This window comes from Manihot esculenta, chromosome 4 (assembly GCF_001659605.2).
Source record: "Manihot esculenta cultivar AM560-2 chromosome 4, M.esculenta_v8, whole genome shotgun sequence".
Classification (NCBI taxonomy): domain Eukaryota; kingdom Viridiplantae; phylum Streptophyta; class Magnoliopsida; order Malpighiales; family Euphorbiaceae; genus Manihot; species Manihot esculenta.
The window spans coordinates 19,951,032-19,967,195 of record NC_035164.2 but is presented as its reverse complement, the minus strand read 5'-3'; the positions used below and the strand labels follow the sequence as shown (position 1 = coordinate 19,967,195).

General features: G+C 34.5%; 1 protein-coding gene across 4 annotated transcripts; it reads right to left on the bottom strand.

Moving 5' to 3' along the window:
* Positions 1–391: 391 nt before the first annotated feature.
* Positions 392–2,820, bottom strand: LOC110607693 (beta-1,2-xylosyltransferase XYXT1). Of its 4 annotated transcripts, none has more exons than XM_043955823.1 (6): positions 2,436–2,820; positions 2,279–2,365; positions 2,085–2,159; positions 1,918–1,983; positions 1,759–1,821; positions 392–1,657 (listed from the first exon to the last, which is right to left on the bottom strand). In XM_043955823.1, exons 1-6 carry the CDS (start codon positions 2,575–2,577, stop codon positions 489–491), a joined length of 1,602 nt encoding a protein of 533 aa, XP_043811758.1. In that variant the 5' UTR covers positions 2,578–2,820; the 3' UTR covers positions 392–488. The 4 variants fall into 4 exon arrangements, with proteins under 4 accessions (XP_043811758.1, XP_043811759.1, XP_043811760.1 ...); XM_043955824.1 differs by having other exon boundaries at positions 1,918–1,980; positions 2,436–2,818; XM_043955825.1 differs by having other exon boundaries at positions 2,282–2,365; positions 2,436–2,818.
* Between the last annotated feature and the right edge of the window lie 13,344 nt (positions 2,821–16,164).

The window sequence follows — 16,164 nt, the reverse complement described above, 5'->3', positions numbered from 1 at the left end:
TGTTTATTTGTAAAAATACAGAAATCGATCCGTAATTATACTAAAAATCAAGAATCAAAAGTATAATTTATTTTAATAATTTTATTATAATTATTTCTCCTGTTATTATATTTATAGAGGTTGCATTATAATCAATTATCAGAATAATCAATCCCTATAAATCTACTATGGTAATAATAAATAAATTTAGAAGAATGTTATGACATGATACATTTTTTACCATCGATTACTAATAATCAGTAATTGATATTCAATTATTACTAATTTTATGTATTATCAATAATTGACAATTATCAATCAATTTAGGTGCGGAGAGATAGGATAGGAGGCAAGAGGAAGCCAAGGCGGACCAATTATATTTTATTATATTATATAAGTGAATTTCTCAAAATATAAAAATAACAAGTGTAATTAATTATTTTTAAAATTAATTTTATACATAATGGCTCTGACTCAACTGATCAACGGAGTTGCAGAGAAAATAAAATTCACTGATGTAGAATCTCCAGAGCTCTTAACAAAATTGGTTTAAATCTATCCAAATCCAGCTTTACATTTTGCTTATCAAAGTAAACCGACTTAAATGCTTCCCAACCCTGTTTTTGAATAGCTAAGGGGTTTCTTAAAACCACGTGGTCAGCTGGATATTGCTCTATCAAAGAGCTTTCTTCTAAATTAATCTTATACTCCAAGTACCTTATTTTCATATCCTTTGCAGGCTCTTGAAAGTAATTTTTTGATACCCATTCTGCCCCTCCGAAGGGTACTACTTGGATCAGGACTGCATTTACAGGAAGAAATACCATGTTTGTTAAACCAGCTCCATGAACTCCCATCAACACATCACAAGAATTCATTACTTGTGCAGATCTTGATACATTTGCATCAGGTTCAAACACGACTACTCTGTAACCCAAGCTTTTTGCTAACTGAGCAATATCGCCTATATTGCTAAATGCTCTTGATCTCTTTCTTGAAATGATCACAAGCCGAGGCCTTTTCTTTTCACCACCACTGTTGATTTTGATTGCTGTCTTCTTCTTTAACGAATATGAACTTCTTAAGAACTGCCTGAAGTCTTCCATAGAATCAAGATTGAGCTCTTTTCTGGATTGTCGTTTGACACCGACAGTTATGCTTGAGAAGCAATGAGTAGTTTCTCCTCTGTTATCTATGTCAATAACTTCATATCTAGACAATGCGTTTAACAACGTCTTGAACTTGGAAACCCACCGAGGTTGTCTATCAGTAACAAGAAGTTGTACATCTCCATTAAAGGGTCGAGCTGTCGAGTACAGAGGAAGAATAATGTCGGTAAAGGAGTGGAAATGGTTCCCTGAATACCCTCCAAGAGAGAAAAGGACTCCAGGAACATTGTGAACTTGAGTGCATTTAAGGGTATTCTGGTGATTCTTCACAATTTTCACTTTCCATTCCCTGACCATACTCATTGCTGATCTGTCACCTTTTCTCGCATAAGGCTTGACACTCCATGAGGTGTTTGCTGAAGCTTCCAAGATATAACTTTCAGATGGGACTATAAAAACAGTTGAAGAGTTTACATCAATCCTAATGTCCCCTTTAATCTCACAGAAGTCTGATCGTTCCAGCATTTTGCATACAGTTACAGGCTCAGTTTTGTTCTTAGCTATAATTTCTGCATCAGAAAAGTGATGAAACAAAATCTAGTCAGGCATTTCTTGAACTTGCTAGTCCACAGATCATTTGAAATTAACATTCTTTAAAGACTAAACTTACCTCCTGCTATTTTCTGGGTGATGTTTGTGTTGTTGAGCTTTACCGTATTGTTCATAATTATTTCTGCATTTCCAAAACCAATCAAATTATTCGAGCATTAGGTTGCTGGAGAATATATTTATTTCTTTTTTATAGTTAAGATTAACCAAAAGTACTCACCTCTGATTATTCCCCGAGAGCTGCTTCTGTCATTTATTTGTTCATCATTCTTTCTTGTAAATTCTGCTTTAAAAAAAAAAAGACTAAATGAATTTAATAATGCTACACAATAATACAACTAATCCATGCTAACTAATTTCCTTATAGTAAAAGAAAAAAGAACATACCCTTAACAACTTGCTGAGAGCTGCTTGTATCATTAGGCATTAATGTATTATTCTTGGCTAAAAATATTTCATCATCTTTGAAAAAGAAACATGAAACAGAATTAAGTCAGAAATGATAAATATGACTAACTCTGGCTACAAAAGCAAGTTAATATTTGTTAGCTGAGTTGAGCTATATAAAAACTAAAAGTCACTACCCTCAGATATTAGCTGAAGAGAGCTGCTTGTATCATTCACAACTTGCAATTTCTGGCCAGCTCCAATGGACAGCCGCAAATTTACTGCAAGTATACTTCAATGAATATCAGCAGATAAATGAATTTGAATTTGACATTAAATGACATTACTTACAAACTGGTAGGGGACCCAAATAAGGCTTAAAGACAGTGCAGAAGCTCAATGCAATAACCAAGCAAGTGATGAGTCCCCAATATCTCAATTTCTTTTTCTCATGCTTGCTAAAGCTTCTGGAAAGTAAAGTATCATACATCATTTTTCTTCAACTAGACAACTCACTCCTTCTAGCTAGTATGAGACGCAGAGTGCCATTGATCAACAAAGAAATCAAAGCTCCACTTTTTGGTTGGAGGAAAAGCGTCTGCATGCAAGTGCTTGAAGATGACAATTAACTTGGATGCATTCCACGAAACATATGGAAGCTCCTAGTATGAGAACATAAAAGGAATGAGTTTTAAATAGTATACGTAGAAACTATTGCTCCCCACGTATGACAATGGAAGCTCAATGATGATTCTCTAAATTTTTGAAATGGGTTGAAAGGGACTTTGTGGTTGACTCTAGTGCCAAACATCTCTTTGATTTCCATGATTGGTTAGGTGATAATTGTTTCATTTTTCTGAAATTTTAATAGCCGGCTTTGGATTCCAGCTTTGAAAGCTATAAACCAACTAAATCGATATAAAATGGATATAGTGCTAATACATATATTCCACTTCTTCACTCCAGTTAATTACTCACCCCTTGCAAGTTACTTCGCTACTTGTGTCGGTGTTAGCTCATTAGCTATTACATTATACAATATGAGCTCAGCTTATTCGATTTAGTATACAAATTTTTAAAAAGAAATTAAATATTTTAACTTAATTCGATTGTTTTCAAACAAATATGATCAATTTTAATTTTTGTTAATTCTAAAAAGATGGCGGCCCTGTGATAAAAGTACTCTATTTGTGAATTGAAGAATTATAGATTAGAAGCATAATACACATTAGGTAAAAAATATAAAAAAAGTACCGGTGCGTTTATCAAATTTTCACTTCAAAATATGAAATTTAATTTAAAATTTATAGTTTAATTTTAGGTCAAAATAATATATTGTAATATGAGCTCAATGCTAATATGAGATTTATAAATTGTCATTATTTGCAAATAGTACGATACAATAAAATACTAATTAATCACAAAATTAAACCACATAAATTGAATTAAATAACAGACTTTAAAGTGAAAAATCAATGAAAATACAAGATACTTTTTTTTTATACTTTTCCCTACACATCATACCCATAGAAGTCTATAAGAATAGAGGTTCATATTTGTATAGATTTCGATTAACACTTAATTTTAATTCTAACTTATACTCCCTCCGATCCATAATTTTTTTTTTTAGATATTCTAAAATTATTATCCATTTTCTTTTTTACATTATTAGTAAAATATAAATTGACTATTATACTCTCATTTAATTTTATTCTAATTCTAAAAAATCTCTTAAAATATTTTTTAATATTTAATAAAATTTAATATTTTTAAAATGAAATAATTGAAAAGTTAATAAAGTATTGAATTTGAATGAAAATTTAGAACCTACCTAATTTAGCATTGACAAAAATTTCATCTCCAAACAAAGAATTATTTTAAATGGTGTTAAAAATTTATACTTGAGAAAAGATTTTTTTTTTTTTTTTTAATATGTTCTATTATTAAACTATGTCAAAAATAATTTTAAACAATTTTTAATATTTTTAACTAATACATTTAAGTTTTGTTTTCTCCAACATCAGTACTAAACAAACTTTAGTGCAACACCTAATACACAATTTTTTTTTTTCTTTTTAGTTTAGTGGGATTCAGGGAAATAAAATCAATGAGTTATATAACTACAAAAATGATCCATCTTTAGAGATTTTCTCACAAACTTAACATATATACTGTAAACATAGAATTACTTTTTTTTTTTTTAAATTCAGACGAAACACAAAAATTGAAATAATCAAGAGTTTTTTATTACAAAAGTGAATATTTAATAATAAATCAACTGAGAGACTTAAATTTAAAATCTTTTCTGTTTATAAAATTTAAAAGTGAGCAAAGATTAATTTGATGAAATTTTTCATTTTTTTACTTCTAAATTTTATTAGAGGATAGAAATATAAATTTTAATAAAAATAATCTTAATTAAGCACGTTATTATTTTATGGGGTGACCAGGTCCATGTTGACTGAAATAAATTTGGACAAATGGCCTGGGGAGAGGTTGAGGCATCCAAATTGTAAGGTAGAATAGATTATGACAAGTTAACAATCTTTGCCTCTAATTATGGTGGGATGCATGATGAGAGGAAGGAGTAGGAGATGACTTATAATTCTCACTTTTAGACAGGAATACGTGTGCTCCATAAAATAACATTTCTTGCTCTAGGTTTTGGGATCATATCCCTATTTATTTATATCAAAATCAATAGACTACTCTCCTACATGCTTCCAAACGATATAACCACCCTTGGCTCCATATCCCCCAAGTTGGTGATTGAATCTATTAAATTTTTAATCTAATTCTTCCTTTTTCTTTTCTTCTCGATACCAACAAAATGCCTACTGTATAAATATCACCTAATATAACAATGCTTTCAAATGGGTTTTTGCAAAAAAAAAAAAAAAAAAAAAAAATTTAATTTGGTTGATTATTGAATGAGTTTGTAAATCATTTTGTTAATTTAATACGTTTTATTTATCAATTCAATAAAAAAAATTTACTAATTGACATTTCAATTTTAAAAAATGTATTAAAATGCTCATGACATTTTAAAAAATCTACTAGTTAATCCTTCATTAATTTTAACCGTTAAGTTTTATAACAAAATTTTTAAATACTCCTGATATGGATATACTAATTAATAAATTTTTAAAATTTTGAGAGATTAACTAATAATTTTTTTAAAATTATAAGGATTAAATAATAAATATTTAATAATTAAAATTAACAGACAGATTAACTAGTAAATTTTTTAAAAAATTATGGATGTTTTAATATATTATTTAAAATTAAAAATAAATTAATGAGTGTTTTTATATTATAAAAATTAAATAGTAAATTTTTTAATAATAAATTAACAAATAAGATTCTTTTTAAGTGATATAAAAATTATTAAAACATGTCATTAATTTAGCATAATTAAGCTAGAAAGATTTTGGGAGTGCAAATGAAATTAAAATTGTTAAATATATAATTAAAAATAAATATTTCTAATATTTCACATTACCTCTATCATATTATAAAACATTAAAAATTATTTTTGACGATAAACAACTAAAATAAAATAATTAATTTTTCTGAATTTAAATACGTATAAAATATTTTAAAAGGATTAGGGCTGAAGATTCCCTAGCCTTCTCCCTGTATTGCTTTAGTCCATGTAATAGGTGAAGTTTGTGGGGCCATAATTTGATATAGTAATGGGATGCGTGCCATGTGTGTCACAGCCCGATCCTATGATTAGATCAACACTGGAATTTGGATCGTCATAAGATCTTCAAATTTCCCAATAAGTTCCACTTTTAAATTTAAGGATATTCCTCATCAAAATTTTAAACTTTTCGCTACTAAATTTACGAATATTGTCATTTTTTATAATTTGACTCTTAACATTTTTTAAAAAAATGACCAATACTAATAATATTATTATAATTATATTTTTTATTCATAATCGCATTAATTTTTTAACTGAAAAATCCTTTTAATATAAAACAACTCATAAATTAATAAAAATATTTTTATAGAAAAAAAATTAAGGACACAATTATAAAATAAGTACAAAGTTTATTCACATTTCCCCATAAAATTAAAATTAAGCTTACTTAGTAGCCTAATATAAAATATAAAATACTTTTTATTAATTTGGAGAGCCTAACTCCACTCAATAATAATAATAATAATAATAATAATAATAATAATAATAATAATTGATATTGCAAAGATTATATTGATGACGTAGCCGAAAAGAAATTATATTGTGATTAGTTGGACCCGCAAGTTAGGTGAAGTGGTGGTGAGTGCTCATGGCAGTCACTCCGACGCTCAAATTAGTATTTTGAAAAATAGAGAGAATACACTGAATGGTTTAGAACTTGAGTAGTGTTCAAGAATAGCATATATTTGCCACTATAATTCTTCTCTGTTTATATTGTAAGAAGGTGAGGATAAATATAATATTTCTCGATTATCTGACGGTGATGTAGTCAGCGACTTGATAAGGATTATCACCAGCTAATAAGTTGGCAATTTTGCGATTACAAGTGTGATAAGGATATACTGGAGTGTGCCTGTTAACGGTAATTTCATGCTGAGACTCGCCCTATCGAGAGAAGGGAGAGTTTTGATGATGCATCGGGTGTTAAAATGTCCAGATCTTCCTTTTCTTGGACTGAACCGCATTTTTCACTTACCAAATCCTTACCACATGGACCTATCTCGTAGTGATAGCTCATGACTTATTTTGGGCGATTGTTATATAGCATTAGAAATCCCCCCGCTGGTCTTAGATTCTTTAGATTCGAAGGGGCTAGCTGTTCCTAAGGTCTAGGGCACGTGACCTCCTGAGTTTAGTTTTTTGTTGCTCACGTCGTTTCACCTATTTAGCCCTTTAATGATGACCGCACTGCTTATCGTGTCGCATTTAAAGCCTGTCATCATAATCATCTTATAAAAGCCTTTCTTCTTCCTTAAATACCATTGTTTGCTATCTCCTGTGATCCCATGCTTTCAGAAAAACTTTGTTCGTGACTTCTTTTCCACTTATACTCCTCATGGTAATTTCTGTTTTCCTTCAGCATGAACAGAAACACTTTTTTCCCTTTTCCCTAGCGGGAATTCTACCTCTAGCTCCTCTTCTGATAGCCTCATTCGTGCCCTAGCCTCTATCATTCTATTGAGAGAGGCTCTAAAAAGTGAAGGCGACGTGATTAGTGATACCCCTTTTGTCCTCTAAAAGCATGATATAGACCATCTCTATGATATTTATCACATTCCTCGAGAGGCTTTCCGTGTTTTTCTCCTTCTCCTCGCGTCCGAGTGAGTCATTTGATTAATGCTGAGGATACTATCATGGTCTTTGAGAAGCAATTCAAGGTGGGTCTCTGATTCCCTGTGAACATATTTTTTATCGATGTCCTTTGATTCTATAAGCTTTCATTTACTTAGCTGCACCCCAATAGCTGGAGAATTCTGGTGACTTTTCGGTTTGTTAGGTACCGCAAAAATGAAGAGTTTTGGTACTTTATCGGGCAACAGCACTTGACCATGTTTGATAGGATATCTTCCTCCTTGAAGTAGTGGAAGAATATTTTTTTTGTCCTTCATCACCGGATGCTAGGGGGCTTTGAGCACCTTCAAACAAGCTAACACTATTTGGTAGAATTAAAGAAGGGTGGATCCATCTGCGGAGGGAGGAGGACGAGACTTTAGCATTTCTCTTAACGAAGGCTAAATTCCCACAGAAAATTGACATCACCCAAGCATAGAGGAATGCCATTTTGTCTTGGTAGAGGCATCTGCAAGCAAGCCAGATTCGGGGTCCTCACCCGCTAAGCCCTTCTAGCCTTAGGGAAGGTTCTTCCTTGGCTAGAGATCAGGGTACTTCCCTTTCTTGCCTTTTTGTCTTAATTAATTTTTCCTTTTTTGTATATAGAGTTGGGTCTCGAAGTAAATTTACTGAAGCGGCACGTGCTGCCCGCAAAGACAAGGCTGTTGCCTGGGCTACTAGTCCCCCTGCTAAGCGCGCTCACCCCAAAGAAGAGGTGATCATGCTTCCTCCTCCTCAGCTCCACCTGTTGGAGAAGAATCGGCCCAACTTCATCCTGACTCTTTTACCCTGGGTGCTTCTGCCTCTACTTCAGCTTTTGAGCTTCCTGCTGCTACCCCATCTGAACCCGCTCCTATAAGAGTGCGGATCGAATCTTCCTGGCCGCCGAGCATTTCAACGCCTAACATTGGTGCTAGGTTGTATTCCTTACTCATAAGGATGATTATATTTATATTTTTAAAAGGTTTACAAAGAAAGTTCAAAATGAAAAAAGGTTTTCAAATTTCTTCAATAAGGAGTGATCATGATAGAGAATTTGAAAATGAGAAGTTTAAAATTTTTTGTAATAAGCTAGGAATCACTCATAATTTTTCATCTCCTAGGACTCCCCAATAAAATGGTATTGTTGAAAGAAAAAATAGAACTTTTTTAGATATGGGGAGAACTATGTTAAGAGAATATAATCTATATACTTATTTTTGAGCGAAAGCCACTGATACGACTTTATATTTTAAATCGAGTTTCAATTAGACCTCTTTTAAATAAATTATGAGCTTTGTAATAGAAGAAAATCTAGAGTTAGTTATTTTAGGGTTTTTAGTTGTAAATACTTTATCTTAAATAATAAGCATAATTTAGGTAAATTTGACTCTGAAATCGATGAAGGTATCTTCTTAAAATACTCTACATCTAGTAAATCATATAGAGTATTTAATAAGAAAACATTGATGTTGAAGAGTCAATGCATATTGTTTTTTATGAATCTAATCACTTTACTCTTAGAAAGAAGATTGTTTATGATATGATCTTGTAGGTAACCTTGATGAGTTGACTTTTGAAGATCTTCAACCTCATGGAGATTAAAGTCAATCCAAAGAAGATTCTATAGAGACAAAAGAAGATGAGATTGGACTCGAAGAGCAATAAATGTAAATTACACAAAACCAAGGGGTCCAATATGACTTGCTAAAGGATTGGATCTATAAGAAAGATCATTCCAAGGACCAAATAATTGGTGATGCATCACAAGGGGTAATAATTAGATCATTTATTAGATATGTATGTAATGATATTGCATTCATATCTCATATAGAACCTAAGTCCATTAGTGATGAGAGTTAGATTCTTGTTATACAAGAAAAACTCAACCAATTTGAAAGGAACAAGGTTTGGACCTTAGTTCCTACACCTTAACATCACCCTACTATAGGTACCAAATGGGTGTTTAGAAATAAGAGTGATGAAGATGACAATATCACTTGGAATAAAGTTAGGTTGGTAGCTAAAGGTTATAACTAAGAGGAGGGCGTAGACTATGATGAGACGTTTTCCCCCGTAGCTAGATTAGAAGCCATTAGAATCTTGCTTATATATGCATCTTATATGAAGTTTAAGCTTTTTCAAATGGATGTGAAAAGTGCTTTTTTAAATGGTTTTATTGAGAAGGAGGTTTATGTTGAGCAACCTCCTAGTTTTGAAAATCATGATATTTCAAATCATGTTTTTAAATTGTCAAAAGCTTTATACAGTTTAAAACAAGCTTTAAGAGCTTGGTATGAAAGATTAAGCAATTTTCTTTTGTAAAATGATTTTTCAAAAGGTAAGGTAGATACAACCCTTTTTGTAAAAAATTATGGAAATGACATGCTTGTAGTGTAAATATATATTGATGAAATTATATTTGGTGCTACTAATGTGTGTTTGTGTGAAGAGTTTTCAAAAGTAATAAAAAGTGAGTTTGAGATGAGTATGATTGGAGAACTCAAGTTCTTCATTAGGCTTCAAATCAAACAAGCTAAGGATGACATCTTCATCAACCAAGCACAGCATGTAAAAGAGTTAATCAAAAGATTTGAGATGGAGAATAGCAAGCCTAGTAGAACTCCAATGAGCACAAATACCAAGCTTGACAAGGATGAAAAGGGTAAATCGGTTGATGAAAAACTCTATAGAAATATGATCGGAAGCCTTTTATATCTCACTACATCTAGACCAGATATTATATTATCTCTATGCTTATGTGTACATTTTCAATTATATCCTAAAGAGTCATATTTGCATGCCGTTAAACGCATTCTTAGGTATTTGAATGGTATATTGCATTTGGGGTTATAGTATTCTAGAAATGCATCTTTTAATTTTTGCTCCTACTCGGATGTTGACTTTGCCAGTAGGATCCTTGATAGGAAAAGTATCTTGGATACTTATCAACTTCTAGGACAATCTCTTGTTTCTTGGTATAGAAAAAAATGAAATTCGGTTGTACTTTCAATCGCTAAAGCCAAATATGTAGCGGCTGATCTTTATTGTAGTCAAATCATTTGGATTAAGCAAGAATTGAGAGACTTTGAAGTGTCTCTTGATCACATTTCTATTAAATGTGATGATACAAGTGCAATCAATTCGACCAAAAACCCCATTCAACATTCTAAAACTAAGTATATTAACATTTGACATCATTTCATTTGTGATCATGTATTAAATGGTGATATTATTCTTGAGTTTGTGGATACAAACAACCAATTAGCTGATATTTTTATCAACTTTTAATTGAAGAAAGATTTAATTTCATTAAAAGGGAATTGAGAATGTTAGATGGTATTGTTTGTTGAGTATGTAAGTTTTTTTTTTAATGGTCTTGATATCTTTATTTATTCTATCTTATTTGAGAGTATGTCAAATGTATTTGATATTTTTTTTATTGTTATAAAATGCAAGTTCATCATGGTTTACGTGCTTTAGTGAATAGTAGTGTAAATAGTACTCTAACTTGGTAAATTTTTTATTTTAAGCGATTTAGTTAGGTTTGAGAGTATTTTAGTCTTTTTTCAATTTTAAACATTATATATAAAATAGTTATCAAATTATTTTTCTCTAAAATGCGAACTTATTATGGTTTTTGTATTTGTTGTGAATAGTATTGTAAATAGTATTTTAAAATTGTGAAATTTCATTTCAAGGTCTTTGATATAATTTTACTATATATAAAATTTTTTCTCAAGATCATTTAATATATTTTATATATATGAAACTTTTGAAAGTATATTTGGAATGAAAATCGTTGTTAAACTGCATATTGGTTGAATATCAAAACTTTATGAATAGTATAATGAATAGTATAGTGAATAGTGTTTCAAAAATTGACAATTTTACTTCAAAAATTGACAATTTTACTTCAAACATTTTGGTTTATTTTTTAGAAAGATCTTGTATTATTTTCAAGTTTATATTGATTATCTCAAATGATTTTAAAGTTGATCTTATTAAAAAAAATAAATCAGTACTGTTGAATTTGAGAAATGTGAATGATTTTGAAGTTTTTGAAATGTTAATTCTGCAGAAAAATTTTCAGATTCGGAGGCATTTTCGGCTCACTAACTAACTTTCAAAGGTACTTTCAGCCCCTTAATATGCCCTTTCGAGAGCACATAAATTTAGTTTTTGATATTTTTTGACATTTATCTTTGAATCGTTTATATGTTTATCATTTTCTCTTTGTTTTTTAGTACCTTTTATTTTTACTCTCATATTTGAATTTTTTTATCTCTCTTTTTTTTCCTCTCTGGTACTTTTATTTTGTTTTGATGATGCCAAAAAGGGGAGATATGTGTGTTGGATGATGTTTGAGAAGTGACTTGATATATATATATATATATATTTATTGGTTATATATGATTGATAACTTGATGACTACTTGACACTTTTGAGTTAGGAATATTTTGTAATTTTTTTTTAAGGTTATAGTTCTTTTTGAGATGCTCTATTTTATCCTTTTTCATAGGTTCATTCATTTATATAGGATTCATTGCATCTTATTTCATTGAGTCAAAACCTTCTTTATGTGTTTTCTCAAATTTTAAATGTGACATTGACTCGCGGTTGTCGAATCCGGTCAAAAATAACCTTTCCGGTTATCAACAATAATAATACTGTAGATAGTGGTGAAGGATCGTATCCACAGAAAATTGAAAACTTATCTATTTTTCTCAGCAAGGCCGAGAAACTTAACCGGATGAGAAACTGAAAGCATGCAACTAAAAGCAGAATAAAATAAATTGCAGTAAAAGTAAAATGGGGGGTTTGAGATTGATTTGATTAGCAAACTACTGAAAGCAATTAAATGAGCAGATAAGTAAAATAAAAGAGAAATCAATATGAGAAAAGTCTAGTTGAAGAGATGGATCCACTTTGGTTGTTTGGATTGATCATTGAAACTTATGTTCCTTAGATTGATTCAATAGATTAGTTATAGAAATGGAAAACGCTTCTCATCACCATGTCTCTCCTTATGATTAAATCAATTAAGGAACGTACTCTAATTAATTACTAATTAACAAATTGCCAAGGAACGTCCTTGGGCCTTAGGCATCAGAACAACTGTTAATTGCATGAAGAAAAAGAGAGATCCAATCCTAGCTACTCAAACGCATGTGATGTTGCTAGATCATACAATTTCTTAGTTGTTACACCAAGTGTTCTTATGTTTGAACAATTCAAGCAATTACAGACTTAAAATTATCCAAACTAACAATTAATTACCTTGCAATCAAGAATCAAGTGGCCAATTTGATCAAAACAACAAAGTAATAATGGATTCAAGCACCAAATTGTATGAATATTGAACAAACTAAAGATAAACAGTTTATGTTCAGATCTCACAATCCATTAAACAACCTTAGTTTCAATCAATCTTCAACTAGATAAAAAGGTTTCAGCCATTCATGGCTGAACCAAAACCAAAAATAAAAGAAAATAAGAAAGGTAGAAGAAGAAGATGGTGTGGCCGAAGGCCTTGTCTTGCAATCCGAACGTGAGGCGTGGAGAAGATGACCAAAAGGTATTCTCGGCTTGGTGAAGAGCTTCTTAAATAGGATTAGAGGCTGACCTTGCTGCCCTAGATGTACTTGCTGCCCAAGTCGTGTCTGAAAAGGAAAGTATCGCGTTGTAAATTATTCAGAAGGAAAGAGGCATGCGGTATGCTCTTCAGAAGGAATGTGTGTGCGCGGAAAGGCTTCAAAAGGCAAGAGTGTGCTGTCCAAGACTTTACTTGCTGCCCAAGTGTCTTCAAGATGCTGGCCAAGAGGTACTTGCTGCCCAAGTTGTGTGTAACAGCCCGGACGTGAACCCCGGCACTGTTACCGTTCACACCCAGGGCTATCCCTCGCCTGGCCTCTTGCCACCTCGGGCTTTCCACTGGCGTATGAACAGCTCTTAACATCCCTTCACCCTCACGGGTTCCAGGCAGGATTTGTCCCCTTGGGTTCTCGACGTCGCATCCTTCCCCAAGTGGATTTGGCCCAAATTTCCCTTAGGAAATTAGGTCGCCTCCCCCACTGCTCGAACCCTTGACCTCCCACTTTAAGGGAATAGTCTGGTGAGAGTGAGTACCAATGGAACAATTGGTACTCACTCTCACCAGACTATTCCCTTAAAGTGGGAGGTCAAGGGTTCGAGCAGTGGGGGAGGCGACCTAATTTCCTAAGGGAAATTTGGGCCAAATCCACTTGGGGAAGGATGCGACGTCGAGAACCCAAGGGGACAAATCCTGCCTGGAACCCGTGAGGGTGAAGGGATGTTAAGAGCTGTTCATACGCCAGTGGAAAGCCCGAGGTGGCAAGAGGCCAGGCGAGGGATAGCCCTGGGTGTGAACGGTAACAGTGCCGGGGTTCACGTCCGGGCTGTTACATAAAAAGGCGCCTTTTTATGTAACAGCCCGGCCCCTTTCGACCGGCCCTGTTACCGCTCACAGCCCGTGACCTTCCTCTGGGCCCAGCCACTGTGAGCAGCTCTTAACATCCCTTCACCCTCACGGGTTCCAGGCAGGATTTGTCCCCTTGGGTTCTCGTCAAACGCATCCTTCCCCAAGTGGATTTGGCCTAAATTTCCCTTTGGAAATTAGGTCGCCTCCCCCACAACAATTGGTACTCACTCTCACCAGACTATTCCCTTAAAGTGGGAGGTCAAGGGTTCGAGCAGTGGGGGAGGCGACCTAATTTCCAAAGGGAAATTTAGGCCAAATCCACTTGGGGAAGGATGCGTTTGACGAGAACCCAAGGGGACAAATCCTGCCTGGAACCCGTGAGGGTGAAGGGATGTTAAGAGCTGCTCACAGTGGCTGGGCCCAGAGGAAGGTCACGGGCTGTGAGCGGTAACAGGGCCGGTCGAAAGGGGCCGGGCTGTTACATTGTGTTTGGAAAGGAAAGAATCGCGTTGCAAGGGCTTCAAAAGTGTAATACCCGGCTAGACTCCGGTATCGAAATTCCTAACGTCCGGTGGAATCTCAGGTGTCGGAAGCCTCTAGTAGGCTAGAAACATGTTTTCATAAAATGTTTTAATGTATTTCATGGTTTTAAGTAAAAAGGAAATGAGTTTTTTTCATGAAAATAGTCTTGGAGGAAGACTTAGGTTCGGCCGCCGAACCTCAAGTTCGGCCGCCGAACATGCATGCGCTTCGGGAGTGCTTTAGGCCCCCGAAGGCATAAGTGAGGGAAGTCCAGGTTCGACCGCCGAACCTTATGTTCGGCCGCCGAACATGGCATGCATGCGGAGGCACGTTCGGCTCCCGAATGTGGCCTGGCCAGCCACCTATAAAGGGGTCCCTTAGCCGAAAACGGGCGAGTTTTTCTCCCCATTTTCGGCCAAGGTGAGCTCTCCGCTGTCCCTCACCGATCTTGAGTTTCTTCCTTCCATTCTTCATGATTTTTATGAGATTTCACCTTTGTTTTGAAGATTTTCGAGTATAAAGCAAGTTTTGGAGCTTTGAGGTTCAAGAAACTCAAATCTCTCCCATCTCCGAGCTAGGGTCGTTCTCCTCTCGATCTTTAAGAGGTAAGGGCCGATCTTGAGCTCATTTTATGTTTTAAACAAGTTTTATGCAAGTTTATGGAATAGAAATGCATGTTTAGGTTTTTGGTTGGTTTAAGGGTTATGTTAAGTTTTTGAGCAATGTATGATGCTTGTGGTTGTTTGATGTGTTGTAGATGGGGTTTAGGATAGTTTGAAGCCCCTAGGAGCTGATGTATGTATCTATGCATGTTTTGAGTGAGTTGTATGCTTGATCTAAAAGGTTGGGAGGCAACTGTGCATGAGGAACCAAGTTTCTGCCCTTTGGCAGAAACCAGGTTCGGCAGCCGAAGGACTTTCGGCCGCCGAACCTGCTTGGGAAGGCAAGCCTTTCGGCTGCCGAAGCCTGCCCCCGAAAGAGGACTTTCGTCTCTGGAGGGTAGTTTTAGGCCGCCGAAAGTGCCGCCGAACATGCATGAGTTTCGTCTCTGTCTGGGAGTTTCGGCCGCCGAAGGTGCCGCCGAACCTGCCTGACTTTCGGCTCTAGAGGGACTTTCGGCCGCCGAACCTGCCGCTGAAAGTGCCCTGTTCAGCCTTCCTTTGCATGCTTCCCATGGATTTTTTGAGGTGTTTTAAGGGGGTTTGGGGGATTTTTTAGAGTCATGTTCTAGTATGTTTGGTCCCTCATTTGAGTCCACCTTTGTAGGTTCGGACCCGAGGAACCGAGACCCCAGCAGTGACAGCTGCTTCAGAGCCTTGTCAGAGTCAGCCAGAGGTGAGTAGAATAAACTCTTACGTTTTAAATAAATGAAGAACTTTAGCATGAATCATGCATCATGAATGCCATGTGATATCCTAGGTTGCTTGCATTAGAATTCACGAATATGTTGCATTGCATATCTTGATGTTGATGTGGATGGATATTGGATGACCATTGGTCCTCAGTATGATGAGACATGATATGATATGATATGGAAGTCCAGGTGTGGCCTGCACTACGCCCCTGGCACTATGTAAGTGAAAGTCCGGGTGTGGCCTGCACTACGCCCCCGGCACAGTTGGACATGTATGTTATGAGATATGTAAGAGAAAGACCAGGTGTGGTCTGCACTATGCTCCTGGCACAGTTGGACTATGTAGAGGACCCTTGGTGACAAGTCCATCCTTGATGTGATATGGTTGTGATGTGATGCATTACATGATAGCATGTGTTTTAATTGTTATTATTATTCTGCTCACTGGGCTCTTGTAGCTCAC